General features: G+C 39.9%; 14 protein-coding genes and 1 long non-coding RNA gene across 26 annotated transcripts; 7 read left to right on the top strand and 8 right to left on the bottom strand.

The window, feature by feature from the left end:
* The first annotated feature begins 349 nt into the window (after positions 1-349).
* On the top strand, positions 350-2,282 carry AT3G01980 (NAD(P)-binding Rossmann-fold superfamily protein). Of its 6 annotated transcripts, NM_001084622.2 has the most exons (5): positions 350-778; positions 889-995; positions 1,119-1,318; positions 1,409-1,638; positions 1,712-2,151. In NM_001084622.2, exons 2-5 carry the CDS (start codon positions 904-906, stop codon positions 1,988-1,990), a joined length of 801 nt encoding a protein of 266 aa, NP_001078091.1. In that variant the 5' UTR covers positions 350-778; positions 889-903; the 3' UTR covers positions 1,991-2,151. The 6 variants fall into 6 exon arrangements, with proteins under 6 accessions (NP_001078091.1, NP_186847.1, NP_001326218.1 ...); NM_111064.5 differs by having other exon boundaries at positions 350-995; positions 1,712-2,282; NM_001337367.1 differs by having other exon boundaries at positions 350-995; positions 1,409-2,151.
* A 42-nt stretch (positions 2,283-2,324) lies between these two features.
* WRKY45 (WRKY DNA-binding protein 45) lies at positions 2,325-3,785 on the top strand. The gene is made up of 2 exons (NM_111063.4): positions 2,325-2,831; positions 2,934-3,785. Exons 1-2 carry the CDS (start codon positions 2,578-2,580, stop codon positions 3,121-3,123), a joined length of 444 nt encoding a protein of 147 aa, NP_186846.1. The 5' UTR covers positions 2,325-2,577; the 3' UTR covers positions 3,124-3,785.
* Positions 3,786-4,385: 600 nt separating this feature from the next.
* Positions 4,386-4,556, bottom strand: AT3G01961 (uncharacterized protein; the record flags this gene model as incomplete). The annotated part of the gene is made up of 1 exon (NM_001125081.1): positions 4,386-4,556. The coding sequence occupies one exon, from the start codon at positions 4,554-4,556 to the stop codon at positions 4,386-4,388; it is 171 nt and encodes a 56-aa protein (NP_001118553.1).
* AT3G01960 (uncharacterized protein) lies at positions 4,391-5,882 on the top strand. The gene is made up of 2 exons (NM_111062.2): positions 4,391-4,866; positions 4,957-5,882. Exons 1-2 carry the CDS (start codon positions 4,650-4,652, stop codon positions 5,154-5,156), a joined length of 417 nt encoding a protein of 138 aa, NP_186845.1. The 5' UTR covers positions 4,391-4,649; the 3' UTR covers positions 5,157-5,882.
* On the bottom strand, positions 5,259-5,803 carry AT3G01950 (peroxidase (DUF 3339)). The gene has a single exon (NM_111061.4). The coding sequence runs from the start codon at positions 5,709-5,711 to the stop codon at positions 5,499-5,501; it is 213 nt and encodes a 70-aa protein (NP_186844.1). The 5' UTR covers positions 5,712-5,803; the 3' UTR covers positions 5,259-5,498.
* Positions 5,883-6,454: 572 nt separating the features above from the next.
* On the top strand, positions 6,455-7,277 carry AT3G01940 (transmembrane protein, putative (DUF 3339)). Its single transcript, NM_001337365.1, has one exon. The coding sequence runs from the start codon at positions 6,684-6,686 to the stop codon at positions 6,894-6,896; it is 213 nt and encodes a 70-aa protein (NP_001319445.1). The 5' UTR covers positions 6,455-6,683; the 3' UTR covers positions 6,897-7,277.
* A 769-nt stretch (positions 7,278-8,046) lies between these two features.
* AT3G01930 (Major facilitator superfamily protein) lies at positions 8,047-10,676 on the top strand (the record flags this gene model as incomplete). 3 transcript variants are annotated; one of them, NM_111059.5, is made up of 3 exons in its annotated part: positions 8,047-8,587; positions 8,960-9,906; positions 9,980-10,676. In NM_111059.5, exons 1-3 carry the CDS (start codon positions 8,249-8,251, stop codon positions 10,446-10,448), a joined length of 1,755 nt encoding a protein of 584 aa, NP_566157.1. In that variant the 5' UTR covers positions 8,047-8,248. The 3 variants fall into 3 exon arrangements, with proteins under 3 accessions (NP_566157.1, NP_850497.1, NP_001327001.1); NM_180166.3 differs by having other exon boundaries at positions 8,074-9,906; NM_001337364.1 differs by lacking the exon at positions 9,980-10,676 and having other exon boundaries at positions 8,074-8,587; positions 8,960-9,931.
* AT3G01065 lies at positions 8,564-9,070 on the bottom strand. Its single transcript, NR_140802.1, has one exon. It is a non-coding gene; the product is annotated as an other RNA (long non-coding RNA).
* AT3G01920 (DHBP synthase RibB-like alpha/beta domain-containing protein) lies at positions 10,616-12,401 on the bottom strand (the record flags this gene model as incomplete). 2 transcript variants are annotated; one of them, NM_111058.5, is made up of 8 exons in its annotated part: positions 11,981-12,401; positions 11,846-11,899; positions 11,721-11,745; positions 11,502-11,624; positions 11,229-11,395; positions 11,069-11,138; positions 10,889-10,987; positions 10,616-10,813 (listed from the first exon to the last, which is right to left on the bottom strand). In NM_111058.5, the coding sequence occupies exons 1-8, from the start codon at positions 12,286-12,288 to the stop codon at positions 10,736-10,738; spliced, it is 924 nt and encodes a 307-aa protein (NP_566156.2). In that variant the 5' UTR covers positions 12,289-12,401. The 2 variants fall into 2 exon arrangements, with proteins under 2 accessions (NP_566156.2, NP_001325721.1); NM_001337363.1 differs by having other exon boundaries at positions 10,736-10,813; positions 10,889-11,138.
* Positions 12,306-15,044, top strand: SOX (sulfite oxidase). 3 transcript variants are annotated; one of them, NM_111057.4, is made up of 12 exons: positions 12,306-12,537; positions 12,638-12,753; positions 12,828-12,890; positions 12,985-13,021; positions 13,102-13,183; positions 13,252-13,370; positions 13,454-13,549; positions 13,673-13,783; positions 13,875-13,976; positions 14,276-14,323; positions 14,409-14,624; positions 14,702-15,044. In NM_111057.4, exons 1-12 carry the CDS (start codon positions 12,463-12,465, stop codon positions 14,816-14,818), a joined length of 1,182 nt encoding a protein of 393 aa, NP_186840.1. In that variant the 5' UTR covers positions 12,306-12,462; the 3' UTR covers positions 14,819-15,044. The 3 variants fall into 3 exon arrangements, with proteins under 3 accessions (NP_186840.1, NP_001078089.1, NP_001030620.1); NM_001084620.1 differs by lacking the exons at positions 12,828-12,890; positions 12,985-13,021; positions 13,102-13,183; positions 13,252-13,370 and having other exon boundaries at positions 12,425-12,537; positions 12,638-12,722; positions 13,457-13,549; positions 14,702-15,041; NM_001035543.1 differs by lacking the exons at positions 12,306-12,537; positions 12,638-12,753; positions 12,828-12,890; positions 12,985-13,021 and having other exon boundaries at positions 13,025-13,183; positions 14,702-15,041.
* A 572-nt stretch (positions 15,045-15,616) lies between these two features.
* On the top strand, positions 15,617-17,496 carry CYP94B2 (cytochrome P450, family 94, subfamily B, polypeptide 2). Its single transcript, NM_111056.3, has one exon. The coding sequence runs from the start codon at positions 15,888-15,890 to the stop codon at positions 17,376-17,378; it is 1,491 nt and encodes a 496-aa protein (NP_566155.1). The 5' UTR covers positions 15,617-15,887; the 3' UTR covers positions 17,379-17,496.
* Positions 17,497-17,663: 167 nt separating this feature from the next.
* AT3G01890 (SWIB/MDM2 domain superfamily protein) lies at positions 17,664-19,730 on the bottom strand. The gene is made up of 2 exons (NM_111055.4): positions 18,081-19,730; positions 17,664-18,016 (listed from the first exon to the last, which is right to left on the bottom strand). The coding sequence occupies exons 1-2, from the start codon at positions 19,403-19,405 to the stop codon at positions 17,965-17,967; spliced, it is 1,377 nt and encodes a 458-aa protein (NP_566154.2). The 5' UTR covers positions 19,406-19,730; the 3' UTR covers positions 17,664-17,964.
* Positions 19,731-20,176: 446 nt separating this feature from the next.
* On the bottom strand, positions 20,177-21,955 carry AT3G01880 (vacuolar sorting-associated protein (DUF946); the record flags this gene model as incomplete). Its single annotated transcript, NM_111054.2, has 1 exon — positions 20,177-21,955. The coding sequence occupies one exon, from the start codon at positions 21,953-21,955 to the stop codon at positions 20,177-20,179; it is 1,779 nt and encodes a 592-aa protein (NP_186837.1).
* A 555-nt stretch (positions 21,956-22,510) lies between these two features.
* On the bottom strand, positions 22,511-24,606 carry AT3G01870 (hypothetical protein (DUF946)). The gene has a single exon (NM_111053.3). The coding sequence runs from the start codon at positions 24,459-24,461 to the stop codon at positions 22,710-22,712; it is 1,752 nt and encodes a 583-aa protein (NP_186836.1). The 5' UTR covers positions 24,462-24,606; the 3' UTR covers positions 22,511-22,709.
* Positions 24,607-25,138: 532 nt separating this feature from the next.
* AT3G01860 (uncharacterized protein) lies at positions 25,139-27,265 on the bottom strand. 2 transcript variants are annotated; one of them, NM_111052.4, is made up of 3 exons: positions 26,691-27,265; positions 25,901-25,984; positions 25,139-25,817 (listed from the first exon to the last, which is right to left on the bottom strand). In NM_111052.4, the coding sequence occupies exons 1-3, from the start codon at positions 26,866-26,868 to the stop codon at positions 25,408-25,410; spliced, it is 672 nt and encodes a 223-aa protein (NP_186835.2). In that variant the 5' UTR covers positions 26,869-27,265; the 3' UTR covers positions 25,139-25,407. The 2 variants fall into 2 exon arrangements, with proteins under 2 accessions (NP_186835.2, NP_850496.1); NM_180165.2 differs by having other exon boundaries at positions 25,901-27,265.
* Between the last annotated feature and the right edge of the window lie 27 nt (positions 27,266-27,292).

Raw genomic sequence — 27,292 nt, 5'->3', positions numbered from 1 at the left:
CCCACTTGAAAAATTGACATGTCACAATGATTTCGTATCCTAGTCTTTTATTATTTAACACTCTCACAATCCCATTACTCTACACCTCTTTCATTAAGTCAACACACGGTTTTCAAAAATCCACTACCCTCCCACCACCTAGAATCTTTTGTTACCTACCAACACCCTCCTTTGTTCTCTTTATATATTGGTCCAACTAAATCAATAAGGGAAAGCATCCTTTTGGTTGGAGGAATTGCTTTCATTCTCACTCTTTGTGTGTTGATCAATGGACTAGCTAATAACAAGTTCCTCCTCTATATATTTCAAAAGAATGGAACAGAAACATAAACGAAAGACAGAGTACCTGATGTTGATGATTCATTGTCTGTCTGGAGCTCCCAAATGCCTTTTATGCTTACATATTCATAACCAACAACGGCTATTAATTATAAACCAAAAACACGAAATAAGTTTGTAGCAAAGTGAAATTAGGAATCTTGGAGATGGATCCATTAGTAGTAGGATAATAGGATATGATGGAATTTGGTTGGGGAACAGTGATAACTTACGCTTGCTTCCGGCGCCGGGAAAGTTGGAAAACCTACAAAGTACAGAAATGGATCTGGGCCTTGAAGTGGGCTTTTTATTAAAGAAAAAAATACATCTCCGTTATCAATCACCATCTTCTTCTATCTACAAATTAAAGAAGGTAACAACAGAACGTGGTGGATCATGTGGTTAGGCATTAATTATTTGCTTTGTTTCGCCGTTTTGGTAACACACAGACACAGTTCCGGTAAGAGCTTTTGCAGCCACTCTTTATAGTTATTTAGAATTGGCGATCGAATCAATCTCACTCCCTCCCTCCCTTAAGTCTTGTTGAATCTGCTGAATTGTTTTATAAAGAGTTACTTTGGCAAAATGGAAAATCCGGCGAAGAGAGTGTTGATGACATCCAACGGCGACGAGGTGTCCCGAAACATCGCTTTCCATCTAGCCAAACACGGTTGCAAGTGAGTCTCTCATTTTGTCTTCTTTCCTCCTATCCTGTGTTTCTTCTTCTAGCCCCGATTTGTGTTGTGGTTGACTTTGGTGTCTATAGTTAACCTTCAAAAAATGCAATGTACTGTTGCTAGGTTGGTAATGATGGGAAATGAGGGTTCCCTAAGGAGCATTGTAGACAAGATTAGAGATTCCATTGAGGGAGCCTTCCCTGCCGATGTTATAGCACTCGACATGGAATCTGACTCTGAAGTTGCTTTTCATGCCGCTGTCCAAAAGGCATGGGAACTTTCCGGCCATTTCGATGCTTTTCTCAACTCTTATACCTACCAAGGTTTAATTTGCTTCTTGTTTTTCACTACCCTGCCTTTGATGCTCTTGTGTGTTGATCATTCCTTTATTCAACAATCTTTCTTTCTTGCAGGAAAGGTGCAGGACATTCTTCAAGTCTCTCAAGATGAGTTCCACAGAATCACAAAGATCAATCTCACCGCTCCATGGTTTCTCTTGAAGGCTGTAGCCACAAGGATGAAGGACCATGGATCAGGAGGCTCCATTGTCTTCATGGCCACTATCGCCAGCGGAGAGAGGGCGCTTTACCCTGGCGCTGATGCCTACGCTTCAACTTCTGCCGCTATTCACCAGCTCGTCCGGGTATGCATCCTAGCTCCTAATTAGACACATCGCGTTCGTAACTTGAATATGTTTGTTGATGATTGGGTTTCAGGCATCAGCCATGAGTCTCGGGAAGCACAAGATACGGGTCAACATGATCTCTAGAGGGCTGCATCTGGATGATGAGTATACAGCTTCTGTGGGAAGAGACCGAGCGCAGAAGCTGGTCAAGGACGCTGCACCCCTCGGCCAGTGGCTCAACCCGGACACAGACCTCTACTCCACTGTTATCTACTTGATCAGCGATGGCTCACGCTTCATGACAGGCACCACTGTCTTGGTGGATGGAGCGCAGTCCCTTACGCGACCCCGTCTCAAATCCTACATGTGATCAATGCCTAGTATTATTATAATTCTATGTTGTGTGTAAAAAGTGAATATGAATCAAGTTTGAATAACTATGGAGGGATGAATAATCCATGGAATCAATGATTATATACTTTTGACAAGTATAGAAGAAAGCAAAGAGCCAAAATAGTCAACAATCTCAACATCATTCGAGCTCATTGTTTATTGAATTCAATCAAGTTTGGTAGGTGAACCTCAAATACACGTGATATTGGATATTATCTTGGAAACCTTGCTAATCCAAATTGTAAATCAAATAAGAAAAGAATGATTACCTCAGAGATCTAGATGCATATTGATTCTTGACCAAGAAATATGTTTGAAATTTGAATCCATTGAACCAAAATTTGAAGGAGTTGCATATATAATAATATAAATCAGAATGATGTAGCCGCCACACCTTTTTGTTTCCACAAAACTCTTTTTCTGTGATGGATCCGCTAATGTAGCCATATTTTCAATATATATCACTTTCTCTGGCATCTTCGCTACCGTGTACGTCTCTCTTTCTCTCCCTCCCCTCCTTGGCTTTTTTCAAGTTCCCACCATAAACGCAGAGGGAGTTAAGAAATGGAGGATAGGAGGTGTGATGTGTTGTTTCCATGTTCATCATCGGTTGATCCTCGCTTGACAGAGTTTCATGGGGTCGACAACTCTGCTCAGCCGACAACATCATCCGAAGAGAAGCCAAGGAGTAAGAAGAAGAAGAAAGAGAGAGAAGCGAGGTACGCGTTCCAGACAAGAAGCCAGGTTGATATACTGGATGATGGATACAGGTGGAGGAAGTACGGCCAAAAAGCAGTCAAGAACAATCCATTCCCCAGGTACGTACTTAATCATCAATGAATGATACTGTATGCTTGCTATGGTGATCAAATAAGAGACTCATATACATACATGTAAAATATGAATATATATATATATAGGAGCTATTATAAGTGCACAGAAGAAGGATGCAGAGTGAAGAAGCAAGTGCAGAGGCAATGGGGAGACGAAGGAGTGGTGGTGACGACATACCAAGGTGTTCATACACATGCCGTTGATAAACCCTCTGATAATTTCCACCACATCTTGACACAAATGCACATCTTCCCTCCCTTTTGCTTGAAGGAATGATTAGAGGAATTGGATTGTAATATTTACTTTCCCAAAAACGTTGGGCTCACACCATCAGACCTTTACTTTTAAACTAGCAGCAACTCACATATCTCAAAAATACTAATCCTTATCTTTGTCTTTATGGGACCTTTGAATCCATCTGCTTTGGTGTCTTAGTCTCGGCTGCCCTGTAATCGAAAGTATATTCATCATCAAATTACCAAACATAAAGAAGCAATGATGAGTCTATCATCTACAAAAACAATGTTATGTATCCCAAACCTACCGATTATTCCAAAACTAGTGACAAGCTAAGGATATTGTGGAGATGAAGATGAGAAAGAGTACGAAAGCTAACTTTGAGGTTTCTTCTTGGATCCAATTGCGAATATGCTTCACGTTTCGCTTTAGAACGGAGGACGCTTTCTTTGTTAGGCCCATTAGCCTGGGCTCTCGTGTTTTTCATAATGTCAAGTCAGCCCAACAAGCCCAAATCTTTACAAAAAGAACCAAGGACCATGTCATCCGGAATATGGTGATATTATTGGATTATACCATTGGACCATTTAACACAAAAGCAAATATGCAACAGAATATATATAGATCACATAACAGTCAGAATCTTCTCAAAAGATATGCTTTCTTCCTTTTCTATTCTAGAGTGTTTTGATGACATCGGCACGAAGATAATGTTATTTTACAGATTTAGCTAATTAAGTCTTTCGTAATAATTATCAAACTCAAATTGTTGCGTTTTAATTTACCGCCGCCACAATACCGCACGAAGATAATGTTATTCGCTTGTGAATTTCTTTATATTAATCTCTCACGAATAAATTAATTCACATTCTTACATAAATCGAAACTTATCCACATTTTCTTGATTCTTTTCAAAAGTTATACGAAAAAGTTAGTTACACAAAATTTATTAAACACGGATAAAATAACGGTTCCTTAATCTCAACACTTTCACTTTTTTCCGAACCCATTGAATGGAAAAATGTTATGTTCTTTTTTTATATAGCAATTGGGAAAATATGTTTTGCAATGAGAAATTGTAGAGTTTGCGGCTTTGCGCCATCCATTATTTCATATAGAACTTAGAGAATAATATATCTATTAATTGAACTACAAGATATATCTTATAAATTTTCTCCGAGATATTTCTCATAAATCGTCCGTATCATCTGTCTACCGCGGAAGATAGATAATTAAGGAGCGTAAATATAGTGCGTAAGGATTGAACCCTGTACTGTATAATTACACATATATCATATATTTTAAATTGTAAAATGAGATGTGTCGTCGTGGCTGTTTGAGCCTGAAAGTTGAGATCTCGTCATCAACATGTTATGCTTCTGAGTGATATTATTGCAAGACGAAGGACCACGCGTCTTTGATATCTCTATCTCCCTGCATGTATTCGTCACAACATAACGAAACCCTCCCATATATATCTACGCAACAACACACTATGTTTGAATGCATGAAACACCAGCTACAGGTAGATCTCGATCGGGAAAGAAAAAAAGAGTTGTAATATCATGGAGATGAACAGAAGGAGATCAAGAGGGTTCATGATAGCTAAGCTAATGCCCTTTTGCAAAGCTGTGAAATCTCCAACTCCTTCCCAAGACCTTTATAATAATGTTCATTACACTTCTTCCACTACGACTTCCTACGCTCGTCAACCTGATTTCAACAACTACGTAACTGCCACTACGCCTCTCCCTCCTAAAGTTAGCTTCCTCCTTCAACCATGTACGTAATTAACCTTTCTTTTAAATCTAGTTTAGCTAATTATAGCTATCTATCTTTCATATATACATGTCTATAATTAGTGACTGGCAGCCTTGGCTCCTGAGGGTAAGGATATGGAAAAGAAGCTGAACATGATGGCAGAGAAGCTGATCGGCAGAGGTATTAACGGAGTGGACGACTGCGTTGACGCTAGAGCCGCTTCTTATATCTCTTCGGTTCGAGAGAGGTTTAAGGCGGACCAATATTGTGAGAAACTGACGACTGTTATTAGCTTAGATGATGAAAATTGACTTTTAGGATTTAAGTGGAGTTACGTACGTTGACCTAGTTATATTATACGTAAGTCATAAGTTCTGTTCTACGTTGCTTCAAGATAAGATATTAGTGGGAATTAAAGCTTTTATTTGGGGTCTGTAATAAGTAGGCGAGATAAGTTACTCTTACTCTTTGAAATCTCAAAACCAAAATAAAAAGTGGGAACTTAATTATGACAATATACATGGTTCATAAAAATGATTATTCTTGATAAATGAACCAACCATAAAAGAAGGAACTAACAGTATTCCACAAGAAAATCAGAAATCAAGAAATGAAGAAAAGGAGCCATGACGTGAAGGGGAAGGTAGGGTTAATTAGGCGGCGTAGATGTGGATGTGAAGGGCGATGAGGGAGATGGTGATGAAGGCGAAGAAGAGGAGAGTGTGGATGACAATGGAGGGGCCGCTTGTCTGAAACCCACCGAACTCAACCGCTTTGCTCTTTCCGGGCAGCTGAAACAAAACTCCAGGGCTCAACACGATGAAGAAAATTACCGACATTAGCACCGGTCCCCAGTCCAACCCCATCTTTGTTTTCTGTTTCTTCTCTAGCTATAATATACGTCTCTCTATAAACATCTACCACTTTATTATGTGCTTATATTTATAATGTACGCGTAAATGTGAGAATGAACTTGATGTCAATACGATTAATTAATAATATATATGTGGCTTGGGCTGGACAAAAGTGGAGGGTTCTTCTCAAGTTTGTGGGATGAAGGAAAGAACTATTCTCTGATATAGTATTTTAAATTATCTGTACAAAAAAATAATTAAATATCTAGATCGATAGTATTTTGCTTGTTTTGAAGGCCAAGCATATGATTCTCCTCCTCTTCAGGCATTTCAATTCATAAGCAAGCATATGATTCTCCTCTTAAGGCATTTCAATTCATAAGCCAACATATAACACCTTACGTTCTTGCTCCGGTTCTGAGTTTAAGGGAAGTCCATCCGCTTCTGACGGATGTAATAATATTCATGCAACATATATAAGTCATATATATACTGAAGTAATTTTAAAACGTCAATCGCAAAAATAATACACAATACACTAATTAACGCCATAATTTTTATTTTTTTAACACCATAATTTTATTATGCACTAACGCGGTTATTAATCAAATCACGTAGTATTAGTAATGAAATAGGGATAAGATCCACATGAGGAAAGCAAAAGAATCGAAACCAAACCAATAAACGCAATCAAGTATCAAACACTTTAACTTTATATACATAGCCACTAAATGTATATATCCATCCAACAAGAAAGAAAGATACTGGTCAAGTCTCAATCTGCCTTCTTTTGTCATCCTTAAATAATCTCAATAGTTTCTGAATTTCAAAAAAGTACACAAAACACACCTATTATCACACGTACAATATATATATACCAAGTGCATTAATACACTTGTGTGTGTATATGTAATATTGTTCCAAGTAGTGCTTTGACACCTAATAAGACGATCAAATCTTTTTGGAGCTCTAATTGAGGTAGATATGGGAGGAGCGGACTGGGGGCCGGTGGCGGTTGCGGTGGTGCTGTTCGTAGTGTTATCGCCGGGGCTTCTGTTTCAGTTGCCGGCGAGGAGGAGAGTGTTGGAGTGCGGCAACATGACCACAAGCGGGATCTCAATATTGGTTCATGCCATTCTCTTCTTTGCTATTATCACGATTTTGGTCATCGCCATTCAAATTCACATTCACATCTAACATCTTTATTTTAATCACCGGCTTATGTTTGTAGTATAAACCTAGCTTGGTATAATATTGTTATCTATTCATCTCTCATGTGCTTGTTTTTCTTTTCATTTTTAAGATAAAAGTGTACAAGTTAGCTTGTGAAACTTTACTGAAGAAAATCAAAAATAGAGTAAGAGTAGTATAAAATACTTGAGAATAAATAAATGTTTGGTTTGCCTCGTTATCACTTCTTGATGTTCCCACGATCGATCCCTTCAAGAGAAAATAATTAAAACGAAAGATTGCATTCGTATCAGCATTTATGGCGGATGATTGCGATTATTAATGCCTCCTGTAAAACGTGTTTTATTCTGTTTCTTTTGAAAATTCTTTCGTCGAAATGAATCATTGCCGTAAATAATCAGACATTAATATCTGATTCTATCTCTTTAATTACATCAGATAAAACATAAAAATGACAAAGATTTATTATAAAATAATATAGAAAATGAACCGTCGGAATAATGATCTGATCTCGCTATCGATAATGAAGCCAAAATATATATACAGTAGAAACTAATGACATAAACGAGGTTAAAAAATACTATCAAATGCATACATCACCCAATCAATTATATGTGGCTGCATATGGTAATTTCTTTGTATCCTCGATTAAACGCAACCTGTATTGTAAAAAAAAAAGGGTACACATACAGAAAAAGACTCCCCCAGGCCCAGTAGACATTTTGAATATAGATATTTTCTGAATCAAATGTTGATTGTTTTTTATTTTTTTTTGGGTAGGCAAATGTTGATTGTTGTATATAGAGGAATAAGCTATTGTTAGAAAATAGTTTCTATTTAAAAGCTACCAGTAAACATTGGTGGTGTGTGTGATCTATCAACTGAGTGAGATTTTTTTTATAAAAAAATTTAAAGAATAAGAGAGATCATCATATATTCAGTCAATCTTTTTTTTGTCGGCTAGTATTATACTAATCAATTTGTTTTTTTTTTCTTTGTCGGCTAGTATACTAAATTTGTTAGTTATCAGATTTAAGTTAAACTTTGAATGGTAAGTTACTAAATGAGACCTGGAAAAATGATTTTGAATGTGGTCCCAAAATGTAAGTATGACAGGGCATGCATCGCCGCCGAATAAAATACTAGTAACATAATGGGAAATATTTCGTTTAATGTTTTGTCTAATTATTACTCTAAGTTCGACTAATACATTTTTTTATTAAAAAACAACAACTGATTAACAACAGTCCTAGTTAATTTCTTGTGAAAGAAAGATTAAAGGGATCTAAAGATCATCATCAATTCATCAAGAGACCAAGAAAGAAATACAAGGTTGATCGTACAAAGAAATCGAAAAAATGGCGAGGACGACGCGAGAAAGAGTGAAATCGTTCATAAACAATAGATGGCTAGTGTTTGTTGCGGCCATGTGGATTCAGTCTTGCGCTGGCATCGGTTACTTGTTCGGCAGCATCTCTCCTGTCATCAAGAGCTCCCTCAACTACAACCAGAAACAGCTCTCCAGGCTCGGTGTCGCCAAAGATCTCGGCGATAGTGTCGGCTTCCTCGCTGGTACTCTCTCCGAGATCTTGCCTCTCTGGGCCGCTCTTCTCGTCGGCTCTGTCCAGAACCTTGTCGGCTATGGCTGGGTTTGGCTTATCGTCACCGGTCGTGCTCCCATTCTTCCTTTATGGGCTGTGAGTTGTTTCCTTTCTTTTTCTCCAGCTTTCTGTTTCTATTTTGGACTAAAGTTTGCTTTTTTCTCTTCCTTCTTTTAATGATGTCTGTTTGGAGAATCGAATCTCCCAAAGTTTGCGTTTTTAAGGTTGTTGTTTGGTGGTTCCTATGAAATGGCTGTCAAATCTGTGTGAGAGAGAGTGATCCTTCTGTAGCTTGGAAATTGAATTCCTTCACTGTTTCTATAAGAAAACCAGTTGACTATTAATCTTTCTGGTCAAGATTGTGAAAGTGCAATTGGAATATCTCCTGGGATCCTTTTTGGTCTTTGCTCGACGTTCCTTTTACAAGCAATTCATCAACTTAATCTGAATCTCTTTGTCATCTTTCAGATGTGTATCCTCATTTTTGTTGGGAACAACGGGGAGACCTACTTCAACACCGCTGCATTAGTTTCTGGTGTTCAGAACTTTCCCAAGAGCCGTGGTCCTGTCGTCGGTATCCTCAAGGGGTTTGCTGGCCTCGGCGGTGCCATCCTCTCCCAGGTATACACAATGATCCACTCCTCTGACCGTGCATCCCTCATCTTCATGGTTGCTGTTGCCCCTTCAGTTGTTGTTGTTCCTCTCATGTTCTTCATCAGACCCGTCGGTGGTCACAGACAGATCCGTTCTTCTGATGCCACCAGCTTCACCGTCATCTATGCCGTCTGCATTCTACTTGCTGCCTATCTCATGGCAGTGATGCTTGTTGAAGATTTCATTGATCTTAGCCATTCAATCATCATTGCTTTCACCGTTGTCTTGTTTGCCATTCTTCTTGTACCCATCTTCATACCAATCGCAACGAGTTGCTTCACAGCATCAACCGACCCCTGTGACACGCTCGAAGAACCTCTCCTTGGCGATCAGCAAGGTCAGGATCCGGGACAGTCCACCACCCCTGACCATGGTCCTGAGCTTATATTTAGTGAAGTGGAAGACGAGAAACCAAAAGAAGTAGATTTGCTTCCTGCAGTGGAGAGACATAAGAGAATTGCTCAGTTGCAAGCAAAGCTGATGCAAGCAGCTGCAGAGGGTGCTGTTCGGGTCAAGAGACGGAGGGGCCCTCACAGAGGCGAGGATTTTACTTTAACTCAAGCACTCGTTAAAGCCGATTTCTGGCTCATCTTCTTCTCCCTCTTGCTCGGATCTGGTTCGGGTCTAACGGTCATAGATAACCTTGGGCAGATGAGTCAGTCTCTCGGTTACGATAACACTCACGTCTTTGTGTCCATGATTAGCATTTGGAACTTCCTTGGACGCATTGGAGGCGGTTATTTCTCCGAACTCATCGTCAGGTATGATACTGTCCCAGAAGAATGACAATGACATTTGGCTGTGGAATTGATTGTGGTTCGAAATGATTTGCAGGGACTATGCGTACCCAAGACCGGTTGCTATAGCAGTGGCTCAGCTTGTAATGTCAGTAGGACACATCTTCTTTGCATACGGATGGCCTGGAGCTATGCACATCGGCACACTATTGATTGGACTTGGCTATGGTGCTCACTGGGCCATCGTCCCAGCCACTGCCTCTGAGCTCTTTGGTCTAAAGAAGTTTGGAGCTTTATACAATTTCCTGACGCTGGCCAACCCAGCGGGATCCTTAGTCTTTTCGGGGCTGATCGCAAGTTCCATTTATGACCGCGAAGCAGAGAGGCAAGCACAAGGATCCTTGTTCAATCCTGACGATGTCCTGAGATGCCGAGGTTCCATCTGTTACTTCTTGACGTCACTCATAATGTCTGGATTCTGCCTCATTGCGGCCGCCTTGAGTATGATCCTTGTGCAACGTACGAAGCCGGTTTACACAAATCTCTACGGCAAAACCCGCAACTGATTTTAAGATACCATATTACGAAAATATCCCACCAAGAAAAGAAGCTGGGTTCTTTGAGTTTCATACCTATATATATGATTGTGTTCATCATCTTATTCTTTGGCTTGGTCTTCCACTTCCCCATACATGTGTATTTGGTTATGTAACGATTTTTTGTGTCCGGTGTTGTGTATGGATTTTGAATTCGCATTTGTAATAATTGTATTCACATTATTCATATTCTCCAGCTACAAGGTGTCTTTGTGTGTAGATGTCAAACAAAGACCTAATCTGTGTCTGTCTCTGTTTTAAGTGCCAGACGCCATAAGATCTTGGCGCAGGGAAGACTCGTCGTCCTCAACCACCATCCACGGCAATATAGGTCCCTATACAAACCAACCACACGGTCAAGTTAAGGTCCTTGGATGGATGAAGCACAGAATGTTTAGATAATATATTACCTTCCCTTCCCTTATGACCTTGGGATATGGTCCTGTCATATCCACGATGGTGGATGGTTCAGCCACTCGTATACCTCCGTCTACCACAAAATCCAGACCCTGTAAAAGGAAACCGAAACAGAGAATAGAGCAACCAAAGATGTTCTTTAGTCGCTGAGAAAGAGTGAGAGCTATAAATACCTCTGGTCCATATATGTCACCTATTGCGGTTGGGTCGATCATCCATTCATTTTCTTTAGGCCCTTTCACACTGTCATTATTTACCATACATTACACAACTTGGTCGAAGAGTCCACAGTCTCTCTGTAGCTAGTGACGAGATTTTAAAGAAGAAATAAACCTTGTGCAAATCAATGGGGCATCCATCTGCTGCAGAATAGCTTGGCAGAGAGCATCATCAGATATGCGGACACCCACGTTTTTCCTAGATGCATATTTCACACTTGTGGTGCCATAACCTACACACTGTTTGGGTAGTTCCTTGCTTGCAGTCAAGATGAAGGTATACTGTTAAAAAAAAAAAAAATGCCAAAGATCATTGATAAGAAAACTGTTTGGATATTGCGAATATGTTGAGTATCCATTAGAAAACAAGAGAAGAAGAGGCTCTCACAGGACCAGGTAAGCATTGCTTGACAGCTCGAAAAACGTTAGCATGACCATGACCATCACCACGAGGAAAGCCCATTGTAAAAGTGTCAATATCTCGTAAGGAACGGCATAAGATGCTAAGTGGCTGCATAAGTTGAGATGGAATAATCAAACTCAAACCTATGGAGGATTCAAATTGAGCAAAGCAGAAATATAGAACAAGTGTTCCTTGCTTGCTTACCTTGGAGGATTCAATCTTTTTAATCCTAAGAAAGAGAGAGAGAGACACACACGGGCTAACACGAGTCAGCTCAAAGGATTGGATTGGAATAGAAAAGCAGCAAGAGTGAGAGGTAGGTAGCTAACCTTCGGAGACGCTCAACAGCGGAATGGTTTTTACAATCACAAGCAATGGCATATCTACGGAGAAACAGAAATTCAAAAAAAATGCAAAAGAGGAGGAAGAAGAAGAAGTAAAGAGGAGAGGAAGAGCTTGTTTACACGGTATCAGTGGGAATAACACCAACAGCTCCTTGTTTGAGAAGGTCAATGACAGGTTGGAGTTTCCAGGAATCAACACCACAAGGATCGACCTCGATGTACACCAATTCCCCCTCCTTGGTGAAACGAGGAGTAGAGTATTTGAGACGCTTAGGGCTTCTCTTGGCCGCCAACGCGACGATGTATCTCCGTGGAGATAAAGAGGCAGTGCTCGGAAGCGTTGATGGTCGCCGGTGCGTCATCGGGGAAGGAAGTAGAAGAAGACGCATCGCCGCCATACCTCCGCCGTGAAGTTTGGCCACCGCCATCTCTCACAATTTGTTTTTGTTTGGGCTCAATTTGGGCTCTGTCTGTTATCCACAAATTAAGAGACGCAAACCTAAAACGACGCCGTTCCATAGTTTTCCTTTGAAGAAGAGAGAGACGTCACAAAGGAAAGCACTCAATCGTCATTTCCTCGGTATCTCCTCCTCGAAAGAAGAATGCCTGGAATTAGAGGTCCTTCGGAATACTCGCAGGAACCACCTCGTCACCCTTCTCTCAAGGTCAACGCCAAGGTAAGCTTCTTCTTCTTCTTCTTCTCTCTTTCCAATCGAATCAGTCACTAGTCTGATATAGCCTTTTTCTTCATGGCATCTAAATTTGGGTGATCCGCAGGAACCTTTCAACGCCGAGCCTCCCCGCTCGGCCTTAGTCTCATCTTATGTCACTCCCGTCGACCTTTTCTACAAGCGAAATCATGGTCCCATCCCCATTGTTGATCACCTTCAAAGGTCTCTCTCTCACTCTCATTCATCTTCAATTTTGCCTCCTCCGCTCATTTCTGCTATTTCTTTTGCCAAACCAGCTACTCCGTCACCCTTACTGGATTGATCCAGAACCCGAGAAAGCTCTTTATCAAAGACATCAGGTACCTTTATTTATTTGCCTCTCTTTACATTCTCCAACTTTGATCTTGTATCTCTCCATCAAGCACCACTCTTGTTTCCTCCTCAAAATTGCAGGTCCCTCCCAAAGTACAATGTTACTGCTACTCTTCAGGTTCATTCTTCCTTTGAGTAAATCTTCTACCTTTAGTTTTTCTCCACATTTAATTTAACATCACTTTTGTTTCAATGCAGTGTGCCGGTAACAGAAGGACTGCCATGAGCAAAGTTAGGAATGTTAGAGGTGTTGGATGGGATGTTTCTGCTATTGGCAACGGTTCGTCTCTCTTTCTCCCATTCCCATGCTTTCAATACATACTTGTCTTGAAAGAATTTGCCTTTCAGCTGTCTGGGGTGGGGCGAAACTGGCCGATGTTCTTGAGCTTGTGGGGATACCAAAGCTGACTGCTTCTACCAATTTAGGAGCCAGACATGTTGAGTTCGTTAGTGTTGATCGCTGTAAGGTAGATATATATTAATAAATTCCACCTTTTTATGCTTTGTTATGAATTCCCATGAAAAGTCTATGCTCTTTCTATATCTCTAGGAGGAAAATGGGGGCCCTTATAAGGCGTCAATCACTCTAAGTCAAGCCACAAATCCTGAAGCGGATGTTCTACTCGCTTATGAGATGAATGGAGAGGTTTGATATCGCTCTCCTAAATTAGTCTCACTTGTGTTTAAATCATCACTTGTTTGACATGTGAGTATGAGTGAGTACTCGGAAATGTGCTTATTTGTTGGAAAACGTGTTTCTTCTGTGAAGACCCTGAACAGGGATCACGGATTTCCGTTAAGGGTGGTTGTCCCTGGTGTGATTGGTGCTCGTTCGGTCAAATGGCTTGATTCCATCAATGTCATCGCTGAAGAAAGCCAGGTCTCAACTAAAGTGTCCGGCTTTTACCCTCTTTTTAGCAATCAGAAACTGTTCTAACATTGTAAGGGACTTGGATCAAAATGTGATGTAGGGATTCTTCATGCAAAAAGATTACAAAATGTTTCCACCCTCTGTCAATTGGGATAATATCAACTGGTCCTCTAGGAGACCGCAAATGGATTTCCCTGTTCAGGTAAATACAACTTTCCCTTCTTTCTTACAGAATACTTGACTTTGTAATGACGTTTTTCGTTTATATGCGCTACAAAATTAAGATTTTCCAATTTTCTTGCGAAGTTCGTAATTCTGTATTCTTCCATGAAAACAGTTGATGATGGTGATGAATCGACTGATCATATTTTCTACTGGTATACTGAAAATTTTACTTGTTTGGACCAGTTGCCTTATGAATTTGATCAGATAGTAGAATTTGTAAATGAACATTAGTTTGTCTTGAGTCTTGACCCCATACTCGTTTATCATTGTTAACAGAGTGCAATCTGCTCTGTGGAGGATGTGCAAATGGTGAAGCCTGGAAAGGTTAGAACGCGGAATTCACTACCTAATCTGATCTGACCAATGTAGGAAAGCAAGAGCTAATTCAATTAAAAAAAAAAAATTGCAGGTAAGTATCAAAGGATATGCGGTTTCAGGAGGTGGACGCGGGATAGAAAGAGTGGACATATCCCTGGATGGAGGCAAAAACTGGGTGGAAGCTTCTAGAACGCAGGAACCAGGAAAGCAGTACATCTCAGAACACAGCTCCAGTGACAAATGGGCATGGGTGTTGTTTGAAGCCACCATTGATGTTTCACAGACTACAGAGGTCATCGCCAAAGCGGTAAAGCCTCAACATCTTGCTCAGCTAATATAAATGGCTTCTGACAAGAGTTAATAGAAAACTGTGGAAATGTGCAGGTTGATTCGGCGGCGAATGTTCAACCGGAAAATGTGGAGTCGGTGTGGAACCTAAGAGGGGTTCTCAACACTTCGTGGCACCGTGTCCTTCTCCGGCTTGGCCACTCTAACTTGTAGACCAAGTTACCACTATGCGTCTGGTCTCTCTTTATCTTTTCTTTAAGAACTAAAACATCCTTGAATATGCTTGTCCTTGTGGATCTGTGAGAGCAAAATACTGTTTATAGTTAAATAAAATGGGAAAACCCATCTGTTGTCATGTGGTGGATTATAAATTATTTATTTATATGATAGAACTGTTATTCATTATTATATATTAATGAAATCATATGGTTGAGCAAATTTCTCAATATTTTATTTTAGCCTCATTGATTGCTTCACGTTGTACCTTCTTCCTGTGATCCTGTTCGTTTGATCTAACTTTCTTCTTAATCATTGTCGAATTTTCGAAACACTTCTCCTCCGTTAGTAAAATCATTTTTTTTTGGGGGTAAACTAGCCGTTAGTAACAATTTTTTTTTTTTTTTAAATCATATTTGACGGAAAAACGTTTTACATTTTATTTTAATCCGAGTTATTGCATCACGAGAACGTCGAGAAGACAATATTAACTTGTTATATACATCTCGTGTTACCTGCCTATTTTGTTCATTGTCCATTCTCTTTTCTCGAATATGCGACATCTATTTTTATGCTTCTCCTCCTCCTCTCATATTTTATTAGAGTAGATATTTGCATGTGTCACCGCAATTTTCGCGTTAATCTATCCAATTTATAAAATAAAATTAAAAAAACTAATTTAGTAGAATATGATCTTGAAGAATGATTTAAATTCATACACTTGTCGAATATCGAACGTAATGTTACAACCTCAATTACTTTTATCATTCGATGAAATAATATACTTTAGTGTGTAGAAGATTGAAGAAGCAAGAGGATTATTTAAGAAAAAAAAACAAATGAGATGAAGTTTGGGTGGTAAAAAATAATGGAAAGTAACTAGAGATTATTGAGGAAAGTCTTTGAAAATAGGAGTAGTTTATACATAGATATCAAAGCATATACTAAAATATTATATGAATGGGATCCATGAAGATGATGAATTCAAGCTCGTGCGTCAAATCTCTATTGAGTATTGACCATTATTTCCTCCTGCCTCCTTTTGTCGTTTTGAAGCTCATCAACAATGGAAGCTTCAACTTTTATTCTTCTTCTTGTCCTTGTGCTGTTGCTTGTCTCTGCGGGAAAACATGTGATATATTCTTGCCGCAACTCTACACCGAAAACATACCCGGTTATCGGATGCTTAATTTCATTCTATACCAACCGAAACCGGTTACTGGATTGGTATACAGAGCTCCTAACCGAATCCCCGAGTCGGACGGTAGTCATTCGCCGCTTAGCTGCACGGAGAACCGTAGTGACGGCGAACCCCTCGAACGTGGAGTATATCCTCAAAACAAACTTCGACAACTATCCCAAAGGCAAACCTTTTACGGAGATCCTCGGAGATTTTCTCGGCAACGGGATCTTCAACGTTGACGGAAACCTCTGGTTAAAGCAGAGGAGACTTGCTACACACGACTTCACCCCAAAGTCGCTGAGAGAATACGTCACCGTTTTGAGAAACGAGGTGGAGAAGGAGCTCTTAGCGTTTCTAAACGCAGCTGCGGAAGATTCACAACCCTTCGATCTTCAGGAGCTTCTCCGTAGATTCACTTTCAATATTGTTTGCATTGTTTTCCTCGGGATCGATCGTTGCACTTTAAACCCTTCCTCCCCCGTTTCTGAGTTCGACAGAGCCTTTCAGACAGCTTCTGCGGTCAGCGCTGGACGCGGTTCCGCACCGCTGTCTTTTGTGTGGAAGTTTAAGAGACTGGTCGGTTTTGGATCTGAGAAAGAGCTCAGAAAAGCCGTCGGAGAAGTCCATAACTGCGTCGATGAGATCATTCGGGATAAGAAGAGGAAGCCTGCCAACCAAGACTTTCTCTCGCGGTTGATCGTCGCCGGAGAAAGCGACGAGACGGTGAGAGATATGGTAATAAGTATCATAATGGCGGGGAGGGACACCACGTCGGCGGTAGCCACACGGCTGTTTTGGTTGATCACCGGTCACGAGGAAACCGAGCACGATCTGGTTAGTGAAATCCGATCGGTCAAGGAGGAGATAACGGGGGGTTTTGATTACGAATCATTGAAGAAACTGAGTTTGTTGAAAGCGTGTTTGTGTGAAGTGATGCGATTGTATCCTCCGGTGCCGTGGGACTCCAAACACGCCTTAACCGATGACCGGTTACCAGACGGTACGTTGGTGCGTGCCGGAGACCGGGTAACGTATTTTCCATATGGTATGGGGAGAATGGAAGAGCTATGGGGGGAAGATTGGGATGAGTTTAAACCAAACCGGTGGGCTGAGTCTTATGATAAAACCTGCTGCAGAGTTTTGAAAAAGGTGAATCCGTTCAAGTTTCCGGTTTTCCAAGCCGGCCCAAGGGTTTGTCTTGGGGAAGAGATGGCGTACGTGCAGATGAAGTATATTGTGGCTTCCATACTTGACCGGTTTGAGATTGAACCGATCCCTACGGATAAACCGGATTTTGTGCCAATGCTCACGGCTCACATGGCTGGTGGGATGCAAGTCCGCGTTCATCGGAGAGATCCTTCTCTTTCCCCTTGAATATACAAACAAAGTCAATTATCATGGCTTTTTATTTTATGTAAAACGTCTCTATGATCATTCATACCCAAAATTATTTTCTCCTTTGGGTAAACAACTCAACTTTTTTTTTTTTTTTTTCAATCCAAGTCATAAAGTCTCTACTAAATTTTTGAGTTTTGAAGAAAATTCAACCAATATTAGCTCAGTTATTATATTTTTGTTTGAAAATGACCCATTTTGCATTTGTTATCATCTTGGGATGATGACTATATTAAAAGTTCAACGTGAGAGCACAATGCCTTGGTCTTTTTCTATCCATAATAATACGTACGTTATTATTATTCTACAAGACTAGATCGAGCCAATTGGAAGTCAGTACGTGGAATCTACAAAAGAAAGTGAAAAAGTCAAGTATTTATCTTTCTTATATTTTGTCGCATATGATGCACGAGCTACAAACCAAAGTAAAAACTCTTGAAACTTGAGTAACAATGTTTCACTTAGAAAAAAAACCTATAAGGAACGACACTGATCAAGTGTCCTGGACCTAAGTGACTTCTAGGTAAAAGTAGTGAACTCATGAACTTCTTGGCCCATCTGCATCTTACCCGCCTGCTGGCTTCCGGTTCAAGTAACGTATTGCAGCATCCTCCACCCTGCAAGAGAATTCTCAGTGATTGTAAGACAAGTGATGAAAAGCAGAACAGTAGAGATTATTACCATGGCTGATTGAAGAACTCTGATCGGCCTTCTTTCTCAGCGTTTCGACTTGCTTCTCCTGCAACAAGCTTCAGATCTTTGGTCTGAGATTCCATCAAGGCATTGGTGAATTCCACCGGTGACTGGCTAAACCCTAAGAAAAACGCCCGTCTCCTTCTGTGCTCGTGGATTTTCCTTATGGCTCCGCATATGGCTTCATCACATGCCTCAATCTCTTTGTTCTTCTCTGGATTAGCGAGCAGATTGGAAAGCTCCGTTTGGACCGGTGCTGGTATGTCCACAAGCACATCGTAACATGCTGAGATGGCTGGATTGTTCCCCGAAAGCTTGATCTTGTGTACAAGCTGAATGGGAGGCGGAGGTGATAGGTGCTGAGATATCTTATGAGAGAGCATAGTGAATTTCATCTTCTCTTCCCCAAAAACACTGTGGAGAGCAGCATCACAGTTGAAGAAAGAAGGGTCGTTTGGGTTTTGCAGTTTCCTGACTTTCACGTAATGCCAGATTGCCGCAATGATTCTTGGGCGAGTGTCAACCTCAATGCCCAAAACTTGCATCAAAGCAGGAGAAGTCTTGAACTTCTCAGGGACGTAATTCATCTCCAACAGTATAGTAGCTGCAAACTCCTGACACCCTATCCTCTTTATCTCAAACCCTTCCAGAGGAGCAGGCGATCGATCCCTTTTCCATTCGATCAGATGGTTCTCAGGATACAGGCTCTGGTCCAGGGATATCTTTAACGTTTTGAAGAAAGACGAGAACTTGGGATAAAGTGGGTTTGAATTCTGAACTAATCCACCAGTGTGGTCAGGATCCAGGACCCTGCCGAAAATCCTAAGAGTCCATGTGGGAGGGTCAGGACCAGGGATCTGGTTGGAAAAGGTGTTGAAAACGTAGATCCTAAGGGTCTTCTGAATGGAAGGAGGGTTCTTAAGGGAGTCTTGGATGTCAACTTTCTTTCTGAAGAGAGCGGCATCAACCCGAGACTCAAACTCAAGAAGCTGTGTGTAGAGAGCAGACTCGGGCAAGACGGCAGCAACGCGCTCCTGCAAGGAGGACTTGTCTGGAAGCTTATGTTTCTTTTTCCTGGAAGCTGGAGTCAACTCCATACTAGGAGGAACAGCAGGAGGTCCTCCAATGGGAGGTTTATGTGGGAACCTTCTTCCAGGAGCACTAATCCCTTGGTCTTGAGAGAGCTGAAACTGAGGTTGAAAGTTAGGAGGGGCCATGTGGGAGGGAGCAAACGATGCAGAGGCCATTCCAAATGGCCAAGGCAGAGAGCTTTGAGGCCCTTTTAGTGCGTTCAACTCGTTATTCCCAGACATTGCTGATCACAAAAAATTGAATACAATCCCAAATTGGTGTCGACAGTAGTTACTCAGTAATTTTGGCTAGAAGAACCTCATCAAAATCACAACACACACACTCTATCGAATTTTGCCCTTTCTAAGCCGAACGTAACCCTAATTTAGTGCTGCGCGAGGATAGAGCCCTAATCAATTTCCCCCCAAATCTAAATAGTAAGATATAGGACACAACTTCTTCTTCTTCAATACAGCAGAAAGCGTATAATCTCAACTCCAGGAGAAAGAAAACAAATTCAATTCCCTCTGGAAGAAGAAGATGAAGATGATTCTTCTTCGAAAAAAAAAAAAAAAAAAAGACACGGCGGACCTATCAATGCCCACCTGAATTCTTCAACCGGGTCAAAACCCAACCATTAGTTAAAGGCCCAACGGCCATGGTTCGTGGGTCCATATTTAGATGGATCAATATTGCTTCTCGGCAATAAATCTAATTCCATGACTATAGGTAAAAAATCAAATTAAATCTAATCCAAATTATTTTTAAAAAAACTCTTAATAATCTACACCAATTTATTTCCAGATAAATACTATTTTTTAACTCTAAAACTAAGATCATGACAACCTTTTTTTTTCCCAAATAACTCTAAAATTTTTAATTAGCACATCTACATCTTAATTCTTAACAGATTCTATAGTATTATTGTTACTAATTAGAAATTACAATGATTATTTTCGACAAATGTAAACCTTATTGATATATAACATAATGCAATAATTCACAATAAAACACTAAGAATATTGTTCATCACCGGTCCAAGTCACCTTAACTTTGGGACCAGTTGGACCATCTTGACCCCGCATTTCTAAAGGAATTTTGTTGATGAGTTTTCGCAAACCTTTCCGTAAAAAGATGGGCAAAATCTTTGCGACAGAGTTGAGAAATATGTCAATCCTGTAATGGACTCGAGGTCCCCATTTCCTAAAATAATTCAGCCACGGTGGCTCAACCACGCCAGGTCCCGCAATCACTTCATATCCAATACCTGCGTCAAAGCATTTGTCGCTTCTTGCCATGTCGTTCCTTATTCCACTTTTGCCGCCACCTTGCAACACGACTCCAGGTTTGGAGAACATTGCATGCCCATGAAGAGACGAATATACTACTGGTTTGTTTCCACCTTGCATGAACTCTAGATCGCATGCATCCACTAAAGTTCCTCCACTGTGTTCAGAAAAGTAAACACGCCATAACTCACCATTGAAGTTGCTGATGCGTAATGTAACGTGTTCCCAGTCTCCAACATGCTCGCCAATATTTCCTAGCGACAGGCTCTTGATAAACAAAAATTTTAAATGTGCATTTCCGTTATAGGGAAAGAATAGCCATACTACAATATCTGTGAAAGTAGCTCCAAACATTGGTTTGATGTGTAGATACACCTTAGTGCTCTCTAAATCTCCCCTCTTAACCTTTTCTCTAGCCTTTTTATCGACTAGATAATCTAACCAAAACAAGTCATCATTGCAACCTCCTTGTGGAAGGTTTGAACCATTTGGATGTATCGGGACCGGGATGGATTCGTTTCCTTTCTTGTGTAGCAAGGCACCGTTAGCGAAAACCCAATTGACAGAGGAAGGAAGGAAATCTTCTTTTGGGTGTAAATATATCCAAGGAGAATACGTTTTAAACAAAACTCTAGTTTGATTTTCGCTTGGCATGCTTGACAAGTCAAATTTTGTATTTTTTAAGCAGAATAAAGGAGGGGGATGAGGAAGAAAGTTTAGTTGTTTGCAGCTGAATGTCCCTGTGAACACACCTGTCGCCTCTACTCCTCTCGTGGCCGGTCTCAAACTAGAAATAGTCATATCTTTTATCCTCCATACCCATGTATCGGCTTCACTCTGTTCTGTGAGATCAGATCGAACACAGCTTATAGAATTTTGTCCCAAAGAGGGCTTCATAGGAGAAGTAGTGACATATAGACCAACCGCATGATATCCATTAGGACATAGGGGCTGCCAAAAATATGCAGGCCCCTCTTGTTTGATAAGCAATGTTGTAGTGTTTCCAACTTCAGTGTAGTCGACTGGTGGTCTTAAATTACTTCCCGATACGTCTTTTGCAACAAGAATCCAACCAAAAAGCTGTCGGTTGTTAGGTTGTGCATAGAAGCCAAGTTTGAAGAAATTACGAGGAATAGTAGTTGGTTCAAAGATGCTGACTCCCATGTTATCCGGCCCTCCTTCATAAGTTCTCCACACTCTGTGTGATGTTGAGTTTGAGATAGAGATTTGAGTAACCTCAAGACCTCCCATATCAATGCTTCTTTTGCCAAAATTTCCACCATCGGAAGGCATACTAGGCAAAGGACTAGGAAATTTAAAGCTTGTTTCCACCGGTAAACCATTAGACGAAAGATAAGGATATTTGAATGGATACCCTAAAGAATTTACGTAGGAAATGTTGGTCAAAGGGTTAGTTCCAGTTTCTGCCCATGACAATTGCTTAACAAATAGAAAAACAAAAAACAATAGAAATTTTAAGTAGGTTTCATACAAGAGTTGCATTTTCTTTGGTCAGTTAATCATTTTAAGATTAGGTGAGCAACCTTCATTCCCTACATATATATTACATATATATAATTATAATTCTGTCAGAAAAGGAACACATGAAACAGTTGATGACTACAAAAAACAATTATGCAAAAAATCAACAAATGATCAGAGCACAAAATATTGTATATTTTGCAATATGAAAATAATTCCATAATTAACCTATACATATACATTGAATATAAATATTTATACCAAATTTCCAAATTGATTTCATAAGCTTAAAAACAAAATCTGAATGTATTATATTTTTTGTGATAGTCAAAGAAACATGATACCATAGATGGCTACGAGGAGGTTCTGAATTTGATTTTTAGAGGAGATTAATTTGTCTTGTTTTTTTTTTGTAGGAAAAGGGGATACTAATGTCTCCCACAAATTCTGAATTTGATTTTTAGAGGAGATTAATTTGTTTCTTAAATAAGTAATCACATCAGATTTTTAATCATTTTCACTTATTAATTTTCAACCACATCATATATATATTATGGAATTAATAAGACAAGATATCCATATAATATTAATTATTATTTTTGGGTTCGAGTCCTTTTTAAAAAACACTTATGCCAATCTTTAATTCTTGAAAAAATGAGATGTAATAACTTTTTTTTTTTGGGCAAAAACTGAGATGTAATATGTAATAACTAAATAAAGAAAAGTGTACCCAATTGTAATAAATTGTTAACCTTAATCAGACATGAATGAAAAATTAGTCATCACCGGTCCAAGACCTTTTGACTTTGGGTCCAGTGGGACCATCTTCTTCAAGCACTTCACGAGGGATTTTGTTAATCAGATTTCTGAATTTTTTCCGCAAAAGTCCCGGCAATGACTTTGCGATACCTTCAAGGTTCTTTTGAATGTCATGTGGGACAAGTGGTCCCCATTTCCTGAAATAGTTGAGCCACGGTGGCTCCTGAATCCCCGGTCCTGCAACCAGCTCATAAGCAACACCTGCGTCAAAGAATTTGTTACTTCTTGCCATGTCGTTCCTTATGCCGTTTCCGTCATCGCCTTGCAACACAAGTCCTGGTTTTGAAAACATTGCGTGTCCGTGAAGAGACGAGTAGCTCACAAGTTTGTTTCCACCTTGAAACTCAAGATCGCATGCCTCCACTAGAGTTCCCCCACTGTGCTCAGAGAAGTATGCTCGCCATAACTCTCCGTTGAAGTTGCTGATGCGCAACGTAACATGTTCCCAGTCTCCAATATGTTCGCCGATATCCCCCAGCGACAGGCTCTTGAAGAATAAAAACTTGAGGCGGGCGTTACCGTTGAAAGGGTAGAATATCCACACGACAATGTCAGTGAAAGTGCCTCCAAACATTGGTTTGATGTGTAGATACACTTTCGTGTGTCCTAAGTCTCCCCTCTTAACCCATTCCTTTGCGTTCTTATCAGCCGGATAGTCTAACCAGAATAAACCATCATCCGAACCGCCCTGCGGAAGGTTTGAACCGTCCGGTTGCACAGGGACGGGGTTGGATTCGTTGCCTTTCTGGAATAACAGGGCACCATTGGAGAAAAACCAGTCGACAGAGGAAGAAATAAAATCTTCATCTGGATGCAAATATATCCAAGGAGAATACGATTGAAACAAAACGGTAGTTTGATTATGGCTTGGCATGCTAGACAAGTCAAATTTTGTGTTTTTCAAGCAAAACAGAGGAGGGGGAGGAGGGATGTTCAATGGCTGGCAGCTGAATGTCCCTGTGTGTACACCTGTTGCTTCTGTTCCTCTGTTGGCCGGTCTCAAACTAGACAGAGTCATTTCTTCTGTCCCCCAAACCCATGTATCGGTTTCACTCTGTTCCGTAAGATCGGATCGAACGCAGCTTATAGATTCTTGACTTAAAGATGGCTTTATAGGAGAAGTAGTGACATATAGACCAACCGCTTGATATCCATTGGGACATAGGGGCTGCCAAAAAAAAGCAGCCCCTTCTTGGTTGATATTCATTGATGTAGTGTTTATGACTTGAATGTAGTCAACGGGTGGCCTCAAGCTATTTCCAGACACGTCTCTTGCAGCAAGAACCCACCCAAAAAGCAGGCGGTTGTTGGGTTGCCCATAGAAGCCAAGAGTGGAGAAGCTGGGAGGAAGATTGATTGGTTGGAAGATAGAGAGCCCCATGTTGTCGGGACCTCCCTCGTATGTCCTCCATACTCTTTGTGATGTTGAGGTTGAGATGGAGACTTGGATCACCTCAAGACCTCCGAGATCTATCCTTCCTTTCCCAAAATTTCCACCACCCGAAGGGATGACAGGTAAAGCCGATGGAAACGTGAAGGCTGTCTCCACAGGTAAGCTTGTAGAAGAAAGAAATGTATCCGTAGATCTGCTCACTGCTGTAGAATTCACATCGGAGTTGCCTTGTGCCTGGATCCAACACACATGGTTAACAATTAAAATAACAAGAAAACAGAAAAGTTCAAAGGCTTTTCCAATAGATGAATGCATTCTACTCTTTCTTTAGTTAACAATAGATTGCAACATTTAGGATTTAGGTGTGTGTAACCTTCAACCTCTATGTTCCCCAAGATAGGTACTATTATAGTTTTAAGTTTTTTAGTCAAAGAGTGTTTTAGTAAGGTATATGTAAAATGGGAATTGATTAAATTCAGTCAGAAATATTTATAGATGTTTTAAATTTGTCCGTTTATAATGGTAACCATCTAATTATAGCACCAAATTTTCAAAGGGTTAGTTTACGATCATTTACGATCAGCAAGGGGTTAGTTTGACTATTTTTTGTTGAATACATTACATGTTTATAGAATACAATTGATTTTTTACAAATATAAGTTTTCAATATCTGACTTTTATTAATACATTAAGTGACTCCATGCATGAATCTTAATTAGCTAGAAATTTAAAAATCTAAATTTGACACTTACTTTTAATTACAACAATGAATAAACTCTTATAGTATATATTAACAATTAATTCTCAGTCTCTTTTTGAAATAGACTAGATCCTATAGTTACGTCTAATATTTGTCTCAATCCCCTAAATAAAGGTTTATAGTAATACACTAATTTGGGGAAACTTTTATAATACTGGACTTTTGATTTTATTATTTTATCAAGATTTGTATATAAATGTGTTTTCCATACGTCAGAAAATAAGAAAGCACATTAACCAGTTAACTAAAATCTGACGATTAATACTTTCCACATATCCTCCACATACATTTCAGTATTTCACACTAAAAGGCATTTCGACTTTTCATCGGAGGTTCCCCCTCTTTCCCTTGATCCTTTACAAATAATGCAATGCATCATAAGCATTACGAGACAACATTGTTCGATCCTTTGGAAAACAACAATCAAGGACAAATTAAGAAACATAATGTATAGTAATTTAATATTATTTAAAGTTTTTTTTTTCTTTCTTTTTGTCTTCTTTAGCGTTGGACGTCAATAGGGGCATGACTAGTCATCATATTCCGTCGCCGATCAGTGAAGCTACTACAGGAAACCAAACGCGGAACGCAGCGACCAAGAGCAGCTGATCTCACTCTCTTGAATTTTTGCTGTCTTTCTTTGTTGTTATTATAAGGAGTGGCCGGCGCAGAAGATCTAACAGGTGTTCTTATCCAGAGACATGCTCTTGCTTTGCCTTCTGCCACGTAATCTTCTTCCTCTTCATCCTCTTCGTCTTGTGTCTCTTTAAAGAGTTCGAGGAGCCTCTTCTTGTTATCGGTAGGAGACGCTTCTTCTTCTTCTTCTCCGTGTTTGTTCTCCTCTCCTTGGTGAGGAGTTTGGTCACAGAATTTGTGATGCACCGGTGTTGTTCCTCGCGACGGCGTAAATTCTGTGTTGTAAACTCAAATTCTGTCAATTCATTTGTTAAAATTACAAAATAAGAAGAAAAAAGAAGAAGAAAAACAAACGTACCACCACCAACGCTCATGAAATCATCATCGCAGTCGGAATCAAGCCACCCCCGTGAATCGAAAAATATCATATCCTCTTTGTTACCTTAAGACATAATCCAAATCATTGTTATCTCATGTAACGTATTGCAAATAAGAAGATACTAATATTAAAATGGTAGGTTATGTATGTGAATGTAGTATACTTTTAGTTGCACACACCTAAATATACGGTTGTAAATTTCTAGCGATAAAATTTTTAAGAGCATATGCATTTATTAACATTAAGATAAATAAGCAAATGGAAGTAGCAACTTGAAGTGTGGTCCATCACACATCTCTCGCAAAGATATATGCCTTGAAGACATTCTAACCTATATCGTACGCCACCGTTGTCCACCATGTGCTGCTAAATGCTACTGTAGCAGATATATAGAAGACCCGGTTGCACATTCACCCATGTTTATTTATGATGCATGACCATGATCCATTTCATATGTAAGTCATAACAACTTTTTTAATCAAATCTTGACTTAATATATAAGTATACGATTTTGTAATTCATCAGTACTAAATACCTCATTTGTGCCTACATCTTGATTGGGTCTGAAAAAGCTAACCACTTTACATTTGTCGGCACTAAAGCTTACAGTCATCAACAACTTTAATTACTATATAAATACTTCTACCATTCGTTAATTAGACCTTTAATTATTGTTTCTAGAGACAAAACAAAAATAAATCATATAAAATAAAATAAAGGCCGATATGAACTAAACTAAACGCAAAGAATAGTTATCGTAATAATAAACCTGAATCCCAACGACCGGAATCGATGGGAGGGTTGCCGTTGATGGTGGAGGAAGTGATCATGACGTCAGTCTTGAGGGGCGGTGTGGAGTCTGGTTTAGAGATGAAAGAGGCAAGCTTCACGACGGAATCAGAGGCGGATGAGCTCTTGCTTTGAGAAGAGGAGACACACGAACCCATATGATGATGATGATGATGTGAAAGAGAGAGAATTCCTGTGGTTTAGGAGAAGAAGTGAAGATATGGGTTTAGAGAATCTAAAAGGCATAGAGAGATGGAAGACGAAGAAGCAAAGATGAGAGGAAAGAGAGAGAGTAGCTTTGGAATGGGAGGGCTTGGAAGTGAAGTAAATGGACGACCCAAAAAGGAGCAGTTTCCGATTTGGTATGTGTCTTAATTGTCTCTTCAGTGAATTCTTATTTAGGTTATGGCTTCTTATTGGTCCTCACAATCATATTGTGGGCTCCCCTCCTTTAAAAATAAATAATAATCAAATCTTCCTAATTTTCTGATTAATTATTAGTCATTTTGATGATGTTGTTGTGTTTCATGCTCTCAGGTCTCACAAATGTATGTCGCAATCGCATCTAATTGGAAATATCTA

The sequence above is a fragment of the Arabidopsis thaliana genome, chromosome 3, assembly GCF_000001735.4.
Source record: "Arabidopsis thaliana chromosome 3, partial sequence".
Taxonomy (NCBI): domain Eukaryota; kingdom Viridiplantae; phylum Streptophyta; class Magnoliopsida; order Brassicales; family Brassicaceae; genus Arabidopsis; species Arabidopsis thaliana.
Note: the sequence above shows the minus strand (reverse complement) of the source record. Positions and strands in the feature narration are given on the sequence as shown.